The sequence below is a fragment of the Benincasa hispida genome, chromosome 10 (genome assembly GCF_009727055.1).
Source record: "Benincasa hispida cultivar B227 chromosome 10, ASM972705v1, whole genome shotgun sequence".
In the NCBI taxonomy this organism is placed as follows: domain Eukaryota; kingdom Viridiplantae; phylum Streptophyta; class Magnoliopsida; order Cucurbitales; family Cucurbitaceae; genus Benincasa; species Benincasa hispida.
Genome location: NC_052358.1, coordinates 19,054,503 through 19,071,190, shown reverse-complemented (window position 1 = coordinate 19,071,190; position 16,688 = coordinate 19,054,503). Strand labels below are relative to the sequence as shown.

The 16,688-nt window shown below is 33.1% G+C and overlaps 2 protein-coding genes across 2 annotated transcripts; both read left to right on the top strand.

Moving 5' to 3' along the window:
• The first annotated feature begins 6,260 nt into the window (after positions 1 to 6,260).
• Positions 6,261 to 9,387, top strand: LOC120087620 (myb family transcription factor IPN2-like). Its single transcript, XM_039044450.1, has 6 exons — positions 6,261 to 6,572; positions 6,664 to 6,740; positions 6,916 to 6,982; positions 7,111 to 7,177; positions 7,464 to 7,509; positions 8,546 to 9,387. Exons 1-6 carry the CDS (start codon positions 6,401 to 6,403, stop codon positions 9,209 to 9,211), a joined length of 1,095 nt encoding a protein of 364 aa, XP_038900378.1. The 5' UTR covers positions 6,261 to 6,400; the 3' UTR covers positions 9,212 to 9,387.
• A 1,132-nt stretch (positions 9,388 to 10,519) lies between these two features.
• Positions 10,520 to 16,300, top strand: LOC120088030. The gene is made up of 3 exons (XM_039045054.1): positions 10,520 to 10,835; positions 15,836 to 15,988; positions 16,104 to 16,300. The coding sequence occupies exons 1-3, from the start codon at positions 10,686 to 10,688 to the stop codon at positions 16,122 to 16,124; spliced, it is 324 nt and encodes a 107-aa protein (XP_038900982.1). The 5' UTR covers positions 10,520 to 10,685; the 3' UTR covers positions 16,125 to 16,300.
• The last annotated feature ends 388 nt before the right edge of the window (positions 16,301 to 16,688 follow it).

The window sequence follows — 16,688 nt, the reverse complement described above, 5'->3', positions numbered from 1 at the left end:
TAAAGATTCACATCAATTTAAAAGCATAGAGATAACTCACAGGACTTGAGCTTTTAACGAAAGATAGCAGATTTACGAGGAAAGACCAACATTTTAATTTTGTAAGGAATATTTGGAATAGCACCAAAGATAAATTCATGCAAACAATTTCATTTCACATCATAGGTTAAACAATCCATCAATCCATTTAATGAAATATATTGAATTCATGGCTATATATTTGAATTTAATCACTAAGATTACACCCCAAAAACTATTTTGGTCAAACAATCCTTAACAAGTGGAGAATATTGCATATCATGAAAATTCAAAAAAAAAAAAAAAAAAGGCTTAAATTGATTAAATATGGAGGACACTATAGAGCCCTCAATGCGTTCATACATAAGCATTGGTAAAGGAATATCTTCTTTTGATTGTCAAAGAAGGAAGCATGGATTCCCTATTCTAGTTTATTTCAATGGTTTCTTTCCATTTTTTTTTTGCTCATTAAATTTCATTAACAATCCATTTTAAAGCATTAAGAGAAATAAACGTCAAAGAAACAAACGAAAAGATGTGAAAAATTAACATTCTTTTTACAATTATGGTTGTTTGACCTCGGCTAGCTTCAATTGATTTGTTGCTTTCAATTTTTTTTAAAGTTAAACAACTCTTTTAACTTTTAGGTCCGTGTCTATGTTGGTTTCAGAACTTTTAAAAGTGTCTAATAAGTTCAGAACTTTCGATTCTATATCCAATAATTTTCATGAATTTTCAAAATTGTGTTTAATAAATCTTTGAACCATTAATATATATANATTTTAAAGTCATTTTATAGGGTAAATTGTAAAATCATCCCTAAAGTATTGTGGTTGTTGTAATTACACTCTCAAACTTTCAATTGTAAAAATTGAGCTCTCAAACTTATGTAAGTGTTAAAAATTAGACCCTTAAACTTACATAGGTTTAAAAATTAAACCCTCAAACTTATATATAAGTAAAATTGGGCCTCCAAAGTTGTAAATTTGTACAAATTTGACCCTCCCAAATAGGAAATCTTGGGCCTATTTGATAATGTTTTCGTTTCTTGTTTGCTTTTCCTATTTTTCATTTTTTTAAAAACTGACTTGTTTGATAACTTTTCTCGTTTCTTGTTTCTAAAATTTGATAAACGTTTCTTAAAATATGACTGAAATTTGATAAACTACAAAAAGTAGTTTCTCCTTATTTTATTTTTATTTTATTTCAATATAATAAAAAAAATCGGGGTTGGCGAGTTGGTAGATAGGTCCACCACAGGTGATGTGAGGTTTCACAGACCAGGGTTTTGAATCTTACGTACGAAAATTCATTTATTTTCATTATTTTCTACATTAATTTTTCTATTTTATTTTTCTTTATATTATTTTTTTATATTCATATGTTACTTTAATTTTGAATTTCAAATTTTCAATATATATATATTTAAATAATTTGCAGATCTTTTAGAAATCAAATTGAAAATCTTGGGGTCTTACTGGACATAAAATATATTAAATAAATTAGTTAGTTTAAAAAAAAATCTGGATTTCTCAAGAACCTATTAGACATAAAATTGAAATATCGAAACCTTATTAGACATTTTTAAAGGTTAGAGACTTCTTATACACAAAACGAGAGATTTGAAGACTCATTAGGCACTTTTTAAACTTAAAGGATCAAATATAAAAAAAAAGGAAGATAATTACAATGGGTAATACTTTTAGAGTTAATAATTAAGTATATAACAATATTGTTAAAGAATTGCAAATATAACACATAGACTCTATCGTTGATAGATTCTCATAAGCTATATAGTCTATCACTGCTAAATTTCAAGATCTGGATCTAAATTTTACTATATTTACAATTTTTTTTGTATTGTGTTATATCTGTTGATACTGAATGCCATATTTATAAAACCCTAGACAAGCGTAAAAGCTCAAGTTCTAAACTAGTAATTTAACCACTTTTTTTTTTTTGCCTTGTGTGTGCAAAAAAATGCATGCAAATTGTGAGAAGGACACAATGTCATTATCTTTTAGAACCCCCATTAAAGTGGATGAATTGAAGGGAGATAAAATTTTTGATTCCCAACAAGAAAACTTTAGAACATATAGTAGAAAAAGAAAAGCAAATGAAAGTAGGTCCATGATTATGTGTATGTATGTGCTTGTTGATGGGCCTTCCATGGCTGATAAAAAGCTTAAAGAAATAGACCCCCTTTTAATGTTTTAGAAGCCTCAATGTATATTTTTTTGTTCTCTCATCTCCCACATGAACCAAACTCAAAGTGAAGCTTAAAAGATAAATGGAATTTGTTCTCTCATTCATATATATTTGCACTTTGCTTTTGTTTTTTTGGAGCTTTCAATCTCATCCATCCAAATATGACCCCAAGAATCTGTTCTTTCTTCTTCCTTTCTCAATTTCTACTTCTACAATATTGAATCTTCAAACCCCTTTTGAATTTTAGTTCATAGTATAAACTAATGTAAGTGTTAATGTTAACAAACTTACCCAAATTCCACGAGAAAAAAAAAGTAATTGAATTTAGGTTAGTTTGTAAATTTGGTCCATGTGGTTTGGAGAATATTAGAATTTAGTCCTTATTATTTGACAAAATCTCGTATCTAGTTTGATAAAATCCCCATAAATAGTCTCTATCGACTATTTATGAGGGTTTATCAAATCATAAAGATTAAATTTTAACTTTCTCAAAACCATAGGAACGAAGTTTATAGTTTAACCTTTGTTATGAAATTGACAAATAAAGAAAACAAGAAAATATAAACAGTAAAGATTGACACAAGGATTATTTACTTGGTTCACTAATTATTGTTGAGATAGCGAGACCTCATGTTTGATCATTTGGGAGTGTCAAGTAACATATTTAAAGTATTTCAACAACTTTAAATTTTGTCAACTCAAACTTTTGAGAGGAACAGTAATTTAACATGACACGAGAGATTGTTACTAAAATTCATCGATTTAACCTCAACTGTGACGAAAAGTTAAGACAATGACAATTCGTATTTTTTAGAATATAGTATGTGTGTGTGTATATATATATATATATATGGTTTTGTTTTTGGTTCAAAATGATGATGGGAAAGTGCTTTTGTGAGGGGTGGGACTGGAAAATGGTGATGAGATTATGGGTTTCAACTTTCAGTGATGGTAAATAGTTAACCTAAAAAGTGAGTCGTGGCACGAAAAAACACAAACACCAAAAGCATTAATCATATGGGGAAGTGCTTATTAAAATTATGATATATAAATTATATATATAAAAAAATACTTTACTATATTTGGGATATTGTTTTCTTTTCAATTCATTTAATTGTCTAACTACAATTTATCACGTGATTTTTTTTCTTTTTTCTTTTTAAATATAATTTTAAGTTTATTCTATTGTATAATTGAAGGGGATCCCAAAAAAAAAAAAAAAACAACGACGAGGAACAAACAAATAGGTGTTTGGAGCACTAAATTGAGTTATGAATTAGTTTGAGTCGTTGGGGGCACGAAGTTGGTTGTTATAGTCCTAGGTTATTATAGTTGGATTATAATAGTTTGTGTTTGAGGTGTAGATTATTTTAGTTGGGTTATAACAGTATGTGTTTGGGGTGTATATTATTTTAGTTTGAGAAGGAAACAATAAACACTGTAGTAAAAAAAAAAGTAAAATAGTAAAAACTGTAACAAATAGTAAATACTATAGTAAATGGATGTTTTAAAATAATGTTGATGACTGTAACTAATTTGGAATTTTGAAATAGTATTTACTGTAGCAAGAGGTGGTTATTATAATTTTAAGATAATCCTTGCTCTAAACACCCCCTTTGGAGTTAATATGTTGGAGTTAGGAAATATGTATTTAGACGATAGAGTTGTAAGATAGAGTTTTCGATAAACGTACATAAAATAGAGAAAGAGGGAAAGATTAAGATTTTTCGATATATGTGTACACTTCAATAGTGTTTACTATTGAAATTGAGTTATTTAACACCAACTTATGAAGTTGGTAGACCAAACACCCCTTTAATATATGTGTGGCGATGAAAGTATTTTGAATCCCGTCATGCACGTTCTTTTTTTCCTTTAACAAATTTGGAGTTAGAGAAGGACACTTGTTGGTAGTACACATAATATTTATTACTTTTATTCATCATTCTTGCATTTTTTTTTCATACTATAGTAGTAGTATAAAATTTTTCCCATAGAAAAATAGATCGTCTATATTGAAAAATGTAATAAATATCTTGTTAAAGAGATTATGTTTAATTTTTTTTCAACTCGATAAATAAGACACATTACATTTTTTTTAATATAGACCTTGAATTATGTATGGATTCACTATTTATTAATTTGGATGTTTAAATATTTGTGATGAAATAAATGAAGCTATGGTGTATCTATATCCAAGTTTTTTTTTTCTTTCCTTTTTTGCTAAGTGATTTATAAAAGGAATGGATAGTTTTATTTGGGGAATGTTAAGTTAGGGATCTAACAAATTCTGAAATTTCTTAGAACCAAAATGAAAAAATAAAAATACAAAAGCTTGAATATCAAGATAGAATATACATTTAGTTTTTTTTTTCTTTTAATTTTTTTAATATAATGTACTATTTTGTACTCACATACTTTGTCTTCGGTTAAATTACATGCTTAGTTTACGAACTTTTATGTTTAATAAATCTTTGACCTTTAGAAAATGTTTTGAATAGTGATTTTAAATTTAAAGATATCTAAACTTTATCTTAAAAAGAATTTCTAATAAATTCTTTACTTCTTAATTTTGTCTATAATTAGATATTTTATAAATTCACAAAGTGAAATGCCAAGAATTCTATTAGACAAAATGTGAAAATTCATAAATTCATTTAACATTGGATGACTAATTTAATTACACACAATAATAATAAAAGTTTAGATTTAACATAAAATTTTGATCATAGTTTCCATTCTTCTTAAAATTTTATATGATGAATAGTTATCTTCAATACAAAATTCACAAAGTTATGATGATGAAACTTTATATTAATTTCTTGTTACATTAAAGTTAACTTCCCATTAAAGTAAACCCCATTTTCTATTGACAAAGACTGTCAATAAAAGCCAAATTTAAACACAATTAAAACTTAATTAAAACTTAAAAGGCATTCTTTACCTCGTTCTAGAAGATTGTTAATTCAAACGTTCACCACATGTAACATTCTAAGAAATAAAATAGAATAAAACATGCCCCATTGACAAAATTTAACATTATAAAAAATCAAAATAAAAATATAGATGAGTCCAAGGTGAGTTTAGTCCGACGGTAATTGATATATACTCTCTCTTTTAAAGTCAGAGATTCAGTCGTTTATCCTTACACTTGTTGTACTCGCGGTATTAAATTTTCATTCATCAATATGTCCACATTTTCATTAGGTTCAATATCGACATGATATGATGAATCAATTTTTTCATTATATCGTAAAAAAATCTAATGGAATATGAAAAATAACAAACAAAATGCAACTAATGTGATTATAATATAGATAATAAACATTTTAATTTGTTTAGAAATAAAAAAAATATTTATTTATTAATTAATTTAAATATGTTTTTGGTTTTTTTGTTATTTTTAGAAATATTTATGAACAATCGACATTTTCATAAAACTAAGATCTCAACTGGTCTATCTCAAGTCCAATAATTATGAGAGAAGTTTCAGATTGGATCACATAAAATTGAGATCTTGATATTTTCATCGATATCAACTTTTTCTTTTGAACAAGACACAAGAGGAAAGAGATCAAAGAGCACTATGACATCTCAACAAGGTTGACACATCCTAAGGATCCTCATCATACTCCCACGCCAAAAGATGATACAATGTTCGATATTTTAATCCTTGCTTGTATTAAAATTACACAATATTAAATTTTCCTTCACCTATGAGCTTAAACTTTTAGGTCAATCGGTGATTTTAAATAGTACCAGAGCAAGTTGTCCAGGAGGTCTTATTAAATTTATCGTCACTTAGGAGTTTAAGCTTTTGGGTTAATAGGTGATTTTGAAAGTCTGTATTAAAACCATAATAATAAAGAAATCGAAATGAAATGAAATTCAAATGAGAGAGAAAGAGAAGATTCCTTTTGCAAAGTAAAGATTGAAAAAAAAAAAAATAATAACAAAGTAATTTTGATAGTCTCTCTTGTTATTTCTCTTGTAAGAAAAAAATAAAAGAAATAAAAGAAATAAAAAGGCACCTTATTCCTGTCTCTCCCTATTTCCTATCTTGCATTTGTTCTTGAATCTCTTCAGAGTATTCCCACAGAGAGAGATCTCTCAGCCTCAGCCTTCTCAGAGAGAATTAGACACCAAAAACCAAAGAGAGAAAAAATTATTCAGAATGTTCCATGCCACCAAGAAACCTTCCTCTATGACTTCTCATGACAGGCCAATGTGTGTCCAAGGCGATTCCGGTCTTGTCCTCACCACCGACCCCAAACCCCGTCTCCGTTGGACCGTCGAGCTCCACGAGCGCTTCGTCGATGCCGTCACTCAACTCGGAGGCCCTGATAGTACACACACTTTTTCTTCTTCTTCTTCTTTCTTCATCCTCTTTCTCGTCCTCTTAGGACTCATATTTTTATCCCATGTTTCTTTAAACAGAAGCCACCCCCAAGACCATCATGAGGGTCATGGGCGTCAAGGGTCTCACTCTCTACCATCTCAAAAGTCACCTCCAGGTTAACTCATCGATTTAAACTTTTGAATTTTAACCCTATTACGTTAATTTCTTGATAATTATTTGTTGGGTTTTGCCCTAATTTAAATACGATTTAAAATATATATTTACATACTATAACTCATCGAATTAAGTTTTTGGATTTAGTGGTAATTTAACATCCTTTTCGAGTTTAGAAATTCAGACTTGGAAAGCAACCCCATAAGGAATTCAATGATCAATCAATAAAAGATGGTATAAGAGGTGAATTTCAAACATAATTCTCTTCTATTTTCCAACCTTTTCAATCATAATCTTAAGGAATTAAAAACATTGCTTTAGAAATTATTATTTTTCTTTGTGATTATGATATTAATTAATTATTCTTGCAGCTTCAGCCTTGGAACTTCAGAGAAACAGTGGATCTTCTTCCAGTTTAATGGACCGTAGTATGAACGAGTATGTCCATTTATTATTTATCATCAAATATTCCAAGTTTTTCTTTTCCTTTTTTCAAAGATTTATGGGGTTTTTTTTTTCTACTTTATTTTTGACTTTATTTTTATTTTTTATTTTTGGTTGGAGAAGGCTGTTGGGGTTTAGAGGGAACACTTTATTTTGTGTGTTTCTTGTATGACAAGTGCTGTCTCATAATTTTAATTTAACACATTTAACAGCTTATTGAAAAAAAAAGGTCTTTTATACAAAATAAATAAATAAAATAATATATATATTTTTCTGCTAGAATGCAAATGATGGAGGTCCAGAGACGACTGCATGAACAAATTGAGGTTAGTACATTATTATTTCTCTTCAAGAATTTAATTCACGATTGTGTAATTTTAGATTAAATTATTGATCGATCCAAAAAAATTTAATAAATATTGATTTTTTTTTCTTTTAAAGTTAGGACAAATTTAAAATTTTGATGTTAGATATATGATTGAATAATCGACTTTTTAAATGGTTAATGGATAGCACGAAACGACTGTTATTAGACCAAAATGATTTTTTTTAAATTTTATTTTTAATTTGGGGTTCTTTGGCCCTCATTCTTAGGGTAAGGTTCAATTTTAATTTTTGATTCATGAGCCAAACACGTGGGCTATTGATGTGGAAAAAGAAAAAAAAATGTAATAATTATATATAGCTGAAGATATGAATTTAGGTTAATATATATAAGAGGTATATATGAACTTAGGTTCATGTTATTGTTAAATAAATCGAGGTTAAAATATTATTTAGGTTTTTGTATATTGAAATTTGTTTAATCTTCGTTCATGTGTTTAATTTCAAATAACTAAATTTATTCTTTGTATTTAAAATAAATATTTAACATAATTTTTAATATTAGTTTATTGTTAATTTTTTTTTTAAAAAATCTTAATGCTCTATAAAAATTGAAAAAAAATATTTTATTTATAGAAATTATTATAATTAATTAATCAATTTTTTTAAAAAAAAATAACTTCAAATACGAGATTAATTTGGATATTTGAAAGTATAGAAATTTAAAAATTAGAATGATATTTTAAGTAGAGAGATGCATTTTTATTTTAACCAATAATCAGTAACACCATTGAAAAGTTTATGGTAAATTTCATCATTTTTTTTTGTTTAAAATTCTTACGTTAGAAACTTCACAACAATATGTTAACATTTTACATGAATAGAAATGTACTCTTAATTCTTAATCTATATCATGCATAGTAATTTCAACGTGTTTTTGGATTGATTTTTTTTTTTCTAAATGTTTTTAAATAATTTAAAAAATATTTTAATAAATGATATTTATATTAAAGGATGAAATTAATTATTAATTTGTAGGTACAAAGACACCTTCAATTAAGAATTGAGGCTCAAGGCAAATACATGCAAAGTATATTAGAGAAAGCTTGCCAAACCCTCGCCGGTGAAAACATGGCCGCCGCCAGCGCCGCCGCTGGACCTTTCAAAACCACTTCCAACAATATGGGAACAACCACCAATCTTGTCTCCGACGCCGCCATCAAAGACTTCATTTCACCTCCCCCACCTCACCACGCCTTCCCTCCTTTTCAAGACATGAACAGCCTATTTAACTCCGAACCGCCACCGCCTCCGCCGCCTCTCATTGACTGCCTCAAGAAGCCCAGCCCCTTCATCTCCGGCGCCGGTAAGACCCCCATTTTCTGGCCGGACGATCTCCGACTCCAAGACTTAGGAACCCCTTCAGCCACCTTAGCACCAGCGCCACCTTCCATCGGCGGCCCACCCGACTTGGACCCCCTACAATTGGAAATGTATGAATCTAAACCACCACCGCCACCGTCACTACTTGCCGTTGGCAACAACACGATGAATGAGAAGAAGTTCGACGTGACGTTAAAGCTCGAGAGGCCGTCACCACCGCGGTCGGGGCATTCCGACGAAAGGGTGAATAATAATGGTATGCCTAGTAATAGCAACCCTACAATGTCACAGCCACAGGGAAGAAATTCTTCATTTGGTTAATTAATTGATGTGTTATATGTGTAATAATTAGTGACTTGAATTTGAATGTAATTAACTAAATATAGATTAGGGGTTAGATCTTAACATAAATGCTTATACTGACTATTGTGTTTGGAAGGAACAAAGAATAATAATAAAAAAAAAAGACAACTAATAAGTGAAGAGTTTAGCTCTCTTGATCTTGAGTTGATATGTTGTATATTTTCCATCCATTTTGTTATGAGAAATTGTATGTTACATACAATGACATAATAATACAAAAAAAATGGGTCCATCTTCCCGACATCAAATTTTAGGTTCTGTTTAGTAGAGAATTTGAAAATAGAAATTTGAAAACAAGGAATTAAATGAAAACAAAGTTGTATTTCGTGTTTTCAAATATGTATTTGGTAGTAGCATTCAAAAATTGTATTCTAATTTAAACAATTGCAAACTGGTTGTAGTTATCCACTAAATATTAGTCAATAATAAATTATTATTAATTTATTTATGAACATGTTTTATGTTGAAAACATTGTATAATAATTGTTTTGTAATATTATATAATTTATAGAAAAAAAATGAAATTCTTGTCCCTATGGTTTGGAATAAGTTAAAATTTAGGTCTTATGGTTTATAATTAGAATTTACCCCTATGGTTTGATAAAAGTTTCATAGTTAATAGTCCTTATAGTAGGGACTATTTGAGTTGATTTAACAAACCATAGAGACTATATATGAAATTAATTTTTAAGTTTTAACTTTATCCAAATCATATGACAATACTTAGAGTTTAACCTAATTTAATATATTATTCATTACATAATGTATATTTAATTTTTTTTAAAAATTAAATTGAGTTTATAACATGAAATATTATATTTTCAAATGTTTATATCCATATTTAATATAATTATGTATTTAAAATTTTAAAATTCAAATTTTGGATACAAAGAAAATATAAAAATGTTGTTTTCAAAATTTACACCATTTAGATCACATAATTAGAAAATAGTTTTTAGAAACAGAATGCGGGTTGTCTATCAAATATATATTCACTAAACTCAGTGAATCTGAAAACATAAAACAAAATCTAGATTGTGAATCAAACAAACCATTAATTTCTTTTTTTTCAAATGTATTCTAGAAGGCTTTTTAAGAACATATCAATAAATTAGTCCCATACATCGAGTTGTTTAATGCCGTAAATAAACGCAAACACAATTATCTGTGGGTAAACTAAATAAGAAGAAGGGGGTTGTTGAACGTAAGAGAGAGATTAGGTTAGATAAAAAAATGAAAACAATTACAATACTACGATTTCATTTCTTGTCCATCATAAAAAAAAAATATTTAAAAATTATGTAAAGTCATTATAAAATGAAATAATATATATTTAATAATGTTGGTGTTCAGATCTCACCTGCATTGGGTTTTGTTGTAGGTTTCTGGTGACTTTGACCTCTAACCTGCTTCTCCCTAATTTGGTCTTGAGATGCTTCAAGCTTATTTGTGTAAGAGATCCTTGTACCAGTGTGGTGTCGAGTCTACTGCACTCCAATGCCTAAGTACAAGATGCATAGGTAGACAGAAAGCTAAAAGAGGAATGAAAAAGCAGAGGCAGGCACTGATATGGCCGAGGAAGGTAATTTTTCTTCTTCCTTTTCTTTTCAATATATTGATTGCTTTCTTCTTCTTTTTTAATACATGTTGTACAGAATGAATGAATGGTATTTGTACATCAAATGGGTATAGAAAACGACAAAGGGGAGGAATTTATTATCAATAATTTTTGTCCTTTAGGTGTGCAAGTGAAAGAGTAGGCAACCGTTGTACTAGAATTGCTTGAGGAGAGAGAGATGCCACGGTGGTTGCCACGTCAGCTCCACATTGGCTGGTTCCACCTGCTGTTGAAGCCAATGTGTCATCCTTGTCATCCCCTCTCAAGCGAAAGGTTAACTATGTTAGGCCGAGCTTGCTTCGAAAATATGAAAAGGTGTGAATTAGAAGAGCTTTGGTGAGGCAATCAGCAAGCTGCTCTATGGAAGGAACATACCGCACATGGAGTTGGTCACTTAGGACAAGATCTCGAATGAAATGCACATCAATTTCGATGTGCTTAGTCCGAGCATGGAAGACAGGATTGGGGGCCAATGCACCTGCACCCATATTATCGCACCAAAGAACAGGGATGCCGGTTGGGGAGAAGCCAATTTCAATGAGAAGGTTGCACACCCATATGATCTCAGTGGCAACATGAGCAAGGGCTCTGCACTCTGATTCTGTGCTTGAGCGTGCCACAGTTGCTTGTTTCTTAGAGGACCAAGATATGAGGGTGGAACCAAGGTAAATGCGGTAGGCTGCTGTGGACTTTCGATCATCAAGGCTTGAGGCTCAATCAGCATTAGAATAATGCTGAGATGTTAAGGTGTGGATCAGAATTGATGGTTAGACCAAGTTGAGTTGTTCCAGTTAGGTAGCGAAGAACTCGTTTGATAGCTGACCAATGCACATTAGTGGGGGCTTGGAGAAATTGGCTTAACTTGTTGACAATGAAGGCTATGTATGGTCGGGTATTGGTAAGGTACTGAAGAGCACCAACTGTGCTTCGATAGAGAAAAGGGTCAGGAAGGGGTTTGCCTATATTGAGTGACAATAGAGTCCCAGAAGCAGCAAGGGTTGGACAAGGCTTCACATGTTGAAGGTTTAGCTTGGCTAACAGATCAGTGATGTACTGAGCCTGATGGAGGTGAAGACCAAATGACGTATAATGTATTTGAATACCAAGGAATTTATTGAGTATGTCGAGGTCTTTAAGGGAGAATTGTTTATTGAAGAATGATACAAGATAATCAATGTGAGCCGGATCACTACCTACAAGAATCAGATCATCCACATAGACAAGGAGCATGGTAATTGTCGATGAGGTGCGCATATAGTATAGAGAAGTGTCAAGTGAACTTACTTTGAAGCCGGTTCGACAGAGGAAGCCTTTGAGTTCATCATTCCAAGCTCGATGAGCTTTTTAAGGCCGTAGATAGCTCGATTGTGCTTACAAACATAGTGAGGGTGAGTTGTACTTTCAAAACTAGGAGGTTGAGACATGTAGACAGTCTTCTTTAGTGTTCCATTGAGGAAGGCATTGTTAAAGTCTATTTGACGAAGTGGCCAACGATTTGATACTGCCAGCGTGAGGACAATTCCGATAGTAGAGGCCTTGACAACAGGGTTGAAAGTGTCGAAGTAATCAAATCTAAGGTGCTGGTGAAAGGCCTTGGCAACAAGGCATGCTTTGTACCGCTGAATAGACCCTTGTACATCACGTTTTAAACGGTAAACCCATTTGCATCCAACAACAGTGGTAGCAGAGGTATGTGGGACTAATGTCCAAGTGTTTGTGCGCTGCAGGGCTGCAAGTTCTTCAACCATCGCTGCTCTCCATTGTGGAACTGACAGGGCTTGAGAGACAGTGCACGGTTCAGTTTGAGTAAGGTCAGTGACAAGCTCAGCAGTCCAGGCCTTTGGCTTAAAGACACCAGCCTTCCCTCTAGTGATCATAGGGTGATTGCCTATTAAGGGCTGAGTAGGAGGTGGTAAGTGTTGTAATGGGGACGGTGGGGAAGGATTTGTTGGAGATGAGTCTGTAGGAGGACTAGGAGAATAATGTAAAGACCGAGGTGATAATATTGGGGGAGAGCTTGAATGAGGTAAGCAAGGACTGAAGTGTGGAGTAGTTGAAGTCAACAAAGGATCAGGGTAGTTATGTGAGGTCTGAGATGGACAAGGAGAGTTGGTGATAGGTGAATGATAGGATGAGGGAAAATTTATAGAAGGCTGGGTAAACCAAGTAGTGATTGGGGGAGCTAGGGTGGAAGGGCTTGGGGACTGGTCATTTGCAAAGCCAGTTTGAAAGGGAAAGTCTTCTTCATTGAATATCACATGATGGGAGATGATAACTTTCCCATCATCAGTGAGATAGCGGTAGCCTTTGTGCATTGGTGAGGGACCAAGATACACACATTTTTTGTTGTGGAAGTCAAATTTGTGAGACTGATAGGGTCGGAGATGAGGGTAGTAGGCGCAACAAAAAACTCTGATGGATGACAGGTCCAATTGGCTACCAAGTAGTGCTTCCATTGGGCTGATGTCCTGAAGAATAGAAGAAGGAAAGGCATTAATAAGTAAGACAGTAGTTTGAAAAGTATACCACCATAGATGTAGGGGCTTCCTAGCTTGAGCAAAGAGAGTTAAGCCCGTCTCAACAATGTGCCGGTGTTTATGCTCAGCACGACCATTTTGAGCTGATGTATAGGGACAAGACATTCATATTTGAATTCCCAGCTGATTGCACATGTGAGCAACGGGTTTATATTCACCTCCTCCATCCATTTGTAAAGTCCTAAGGGTTTTATTGAACTGAGTGTGAACAAGAGCTTGAAAGTTCTAGAAAGCAGCAGTAGTATCACTCTTTTGTTTTAGAGGGTAGAGCCAACTGAACCTACTAAAGTCATCCACAAATATTACATAATATCTATATCCATCTGCTAATAATATTGGGGCCGATCCCTAAAGATCAGTATGAACCAAGTCAAACGGTTGCTTAGCACGAGATAGAGAATCAGAGAATGGCAAATTGTGTGACTTCCCAAATTGACAGGCTTCACAAAAAAACTTTTCATTAACAACATTTTTTCAGATTACATCCACTAATCAGTTTAGACAAAATTTTAGGGGATGGATAGCCTAATCGCCTGTGGAAAAGTGACTTGGAGACAGTTGTGCTAGTTGCAAAGGCAGAGTTTGAAGAAGGCTGATTGGACCAAGTTGTCAAGCGAGCACCTAAAGATCCTGATGTAGAGGGTGCATTATTTATCAGCTGGTTGACAGTGTCCAATTGGTAGAGTCCATCTTTAAGCCGGCTGGTCAGAAGTGCCACTCCCGAGTCCTTGTCCTTAACCACACAGAAATCAACATGAAATTCAACCACAATATTATTATCATTGGCTAATTTGGATACACTGACTAGATTTTTGGCAATATCAGGCACATATAGTATGTTTAGTAAGGAGAGGATACCATTCTTAGTATGTAGATTGGAGTGTCCAGACCGAGATATAGTGAGAGAAGTACCATTGCCAACAACAACTTTATCAGTACCTGTGTAGCTGGGAGAGGATTGGAGGAAGGTGGGGCTGCTGGTTACATGAGTTGAAGCGCCGCTATCAACATACCAGTTGGGGTCAGTTACCGTTTCAGGGGAGGCAGCTGTCGAGTGAGCAAGTAAAGCAGACGTAGGCTATTCTTGATGTCTGTTTGATGGAAGCTGTGTGGATTCAGCTCGAGTGTGTGTCTATCGAAGGTTGTTGAACTCCTTATTATACCTGAAGTAGAAAATGTCAGGAGTGTGGCTTATTTTTCCACAAGTTTGGCAAGTAGGCCTGGTTGTAGAGGCACTGCTCCATCGGCCACGCCCTCTGTTTCTTCCTCCTCCACCCCTGTAGTTTGAGGACTAGTTGTTCCCATATGGATTTCGATAGGGATTTGATGAAGTGTTAGGACTATTCTACACGACATTGACTGAGGGTGAACTGAAAAAGATGGACACGTTTGTCATTCCAGTAATACCAGTTTTGATGGCAAGTTGATACTCAAGTCTCTTCTCATAGGACAAAAAATCAGATTGAAGATCAGACCACTGAGTTGTCTCTTTGCTTTGCACTGCTACAACAACCGGATTATACTCTTCATCAAGACCAGCCAACACTTGGGATATGAGATTAGGAGGAGACACTGGTGAACCTGCAAGAGCAAGACCATCAGCATACTTTTTCATTGATATTAGGTACTCACTCATCTTTAAGGCGCCCTTACGAGTTTGTTGGAACATCCTCTTAAGGTAATCAGTTTCAGCCCTTGACTGAACTCCAACAATTCTTTGACAGCTTCCCATAGTTCCCTGGCAGTTTGGTGTCCCATTACCTGTGTGGCAATCTCTTGGTTCATCGAATTATAGAGCCAACCTAGGATTAATTGGTCGACAACTATCCAGGCTTCATAAGCTGGATTGGGTTGTAGTTCAGCCTCTGTTCAGGTTGCAGGGCTTGGATCAACACTCGAGCTTTCACCAGAATGCTCATTCGTTTGTCTGATGATGAATCGACTGGGGTAGGGGTTTTCTTCGGTTAGGAAACCTTCCAATTGATAGCTTCTGAGTATCGGCCAGACTAAATTTTGCCAGAGGAGAAAATTAGACCTATCCATTTTTATGGATGTCACCTGGTTTAGTAATTGGTTTAAGGGTGGACCTGTGATATTTCCATTATTGATGATTCCAGGAATGGCAGGCAATGAGGTAGCTGGTGGGTTTGCCATTTTTAGATCATTTTTAGCTTGTTAAAAGCTGAAGGTCTCTGATACCAAGACAAAAAGCTAAAAGAGGAATGAAGAAGCAGAGGCAGGTACTGATATGGCTGAGGAAGGTAATTTTTCTTCTTCCTTTTCTTTTCAATATATTGATTGCTTTCTTCTTCTTTTTCAATACATATTGTACAGAATGAATGAATGGTATTTGTACATTAAATAAGTATAGAAAACGACAAAGGGGAGGAATCTGTTATCAACAATTTTTGTCCTTTTGGTGTGCAGGTGAAGGAGCAGGTGACCGTTGTACCAGAATTGGTTGGGGAGAGAGAGACGCCACGGTGGCTGCTACGTCAGCTCCACGTTGGCTGGTTCCACCTGCTGTTGAAGCCAATGTGTCATCCTTGTCATGGGTTAATTCAATTAAGTACAAAAGAAGTAAAATCAGATCTCTCCTTTAGAAATTACTTAATTAATCTCCACATTTTGGAGTCAAATAGGATTATTATAAGTTTGTCCTTTGATACATTCCTATGGTTACGTGTGACAACAGGAATATGATGGACGTTTCTAGCACTCGAGGTTGCAAGGTGTCAGTCCAGATCCAGCTTGATTATTTCGTTTATATTCACTAGCTTGATTGGTCAACCCAAACTTTGAGGCATTGCCATTTACTTTTTGGGACATGCGTTTCCTATACCTCCTCTCGATACTATGTGGATTTAGGCCCACTTGTGAGTTTTAGGTCTTACTTTGGACAATCTTAACAAATAACATGTCAAACATTATCATTCAATGACATGTCAAATATTAATATTAGATGATATAATATTAAATTAACTTTCATCAATCAATTTAAATTTTAAATCAATCAATGATTCAACATGGATATCAAAATTATATTTTTCTGTTCAATTAATATTAATTTTCCTATGGTGAATTAACATAAAGAAAAAGAGGTTGAATCGAATATTCTAATACTATATATATATATATATTGAGATAAAACACAAAAAGAGTAAAGGGAAATGAAAAACAAAAACAACGCACTTCAAGGAATACAAAAATCGAGGAAGGTTCTTTGTTTGTAGTTAAGTTAGTGTGTTGTGGTTTGCATTAAAAGTTGCAGACACACATC

Excerpts from the sequence above, each read along its gene's own strand:
- LOC120087620 (XM_039044450.1), top strand. The coding sequence starts at position 6,401 with ATGTTCCATGCCACCAAGAAACCTTCCTCTATGACTTCTCATGACAGG. Across the intron at positions 6,741-6,915 it reads ATCTCAAAAGTCACCTCCAG|AAATTCAGACTTGGAAAGCA; the intron begins GTTAACTCATCG and ends TTTCGAGTTTAG. Across the intron at positions 6,983-7,110 it reads AATAAAAGATGGTATAAGAG|CTTCAGCCTTGGAACTTCAG; the intron begins GTGAATTTCAAA and ends TTATTCTTGCAG.
- LOC120088030 (XM_039045054.1), top strand. The coding sequence starts at position 10,686 with ATGCTTCAAGCTTATTTGTGTAAGAGATCCTTGTACCAGTGTGGTGTC. Across the intron at positions 10,836-15,835 it reads CACTGATATGGCCGAGGAAG|GTGAAGGAGCAGGTGACCGT; the intron begins GTAATTTTTCTT and ends TTTGGTGTGCAG. Across the intron at positions 15,989-16,103 it reads TTCAATTAAGTACAAAAGAA|GAATATGATGGACGTTTCTA; the intron begins GTAAAATCAGAT and ends GTGTGACAACAG.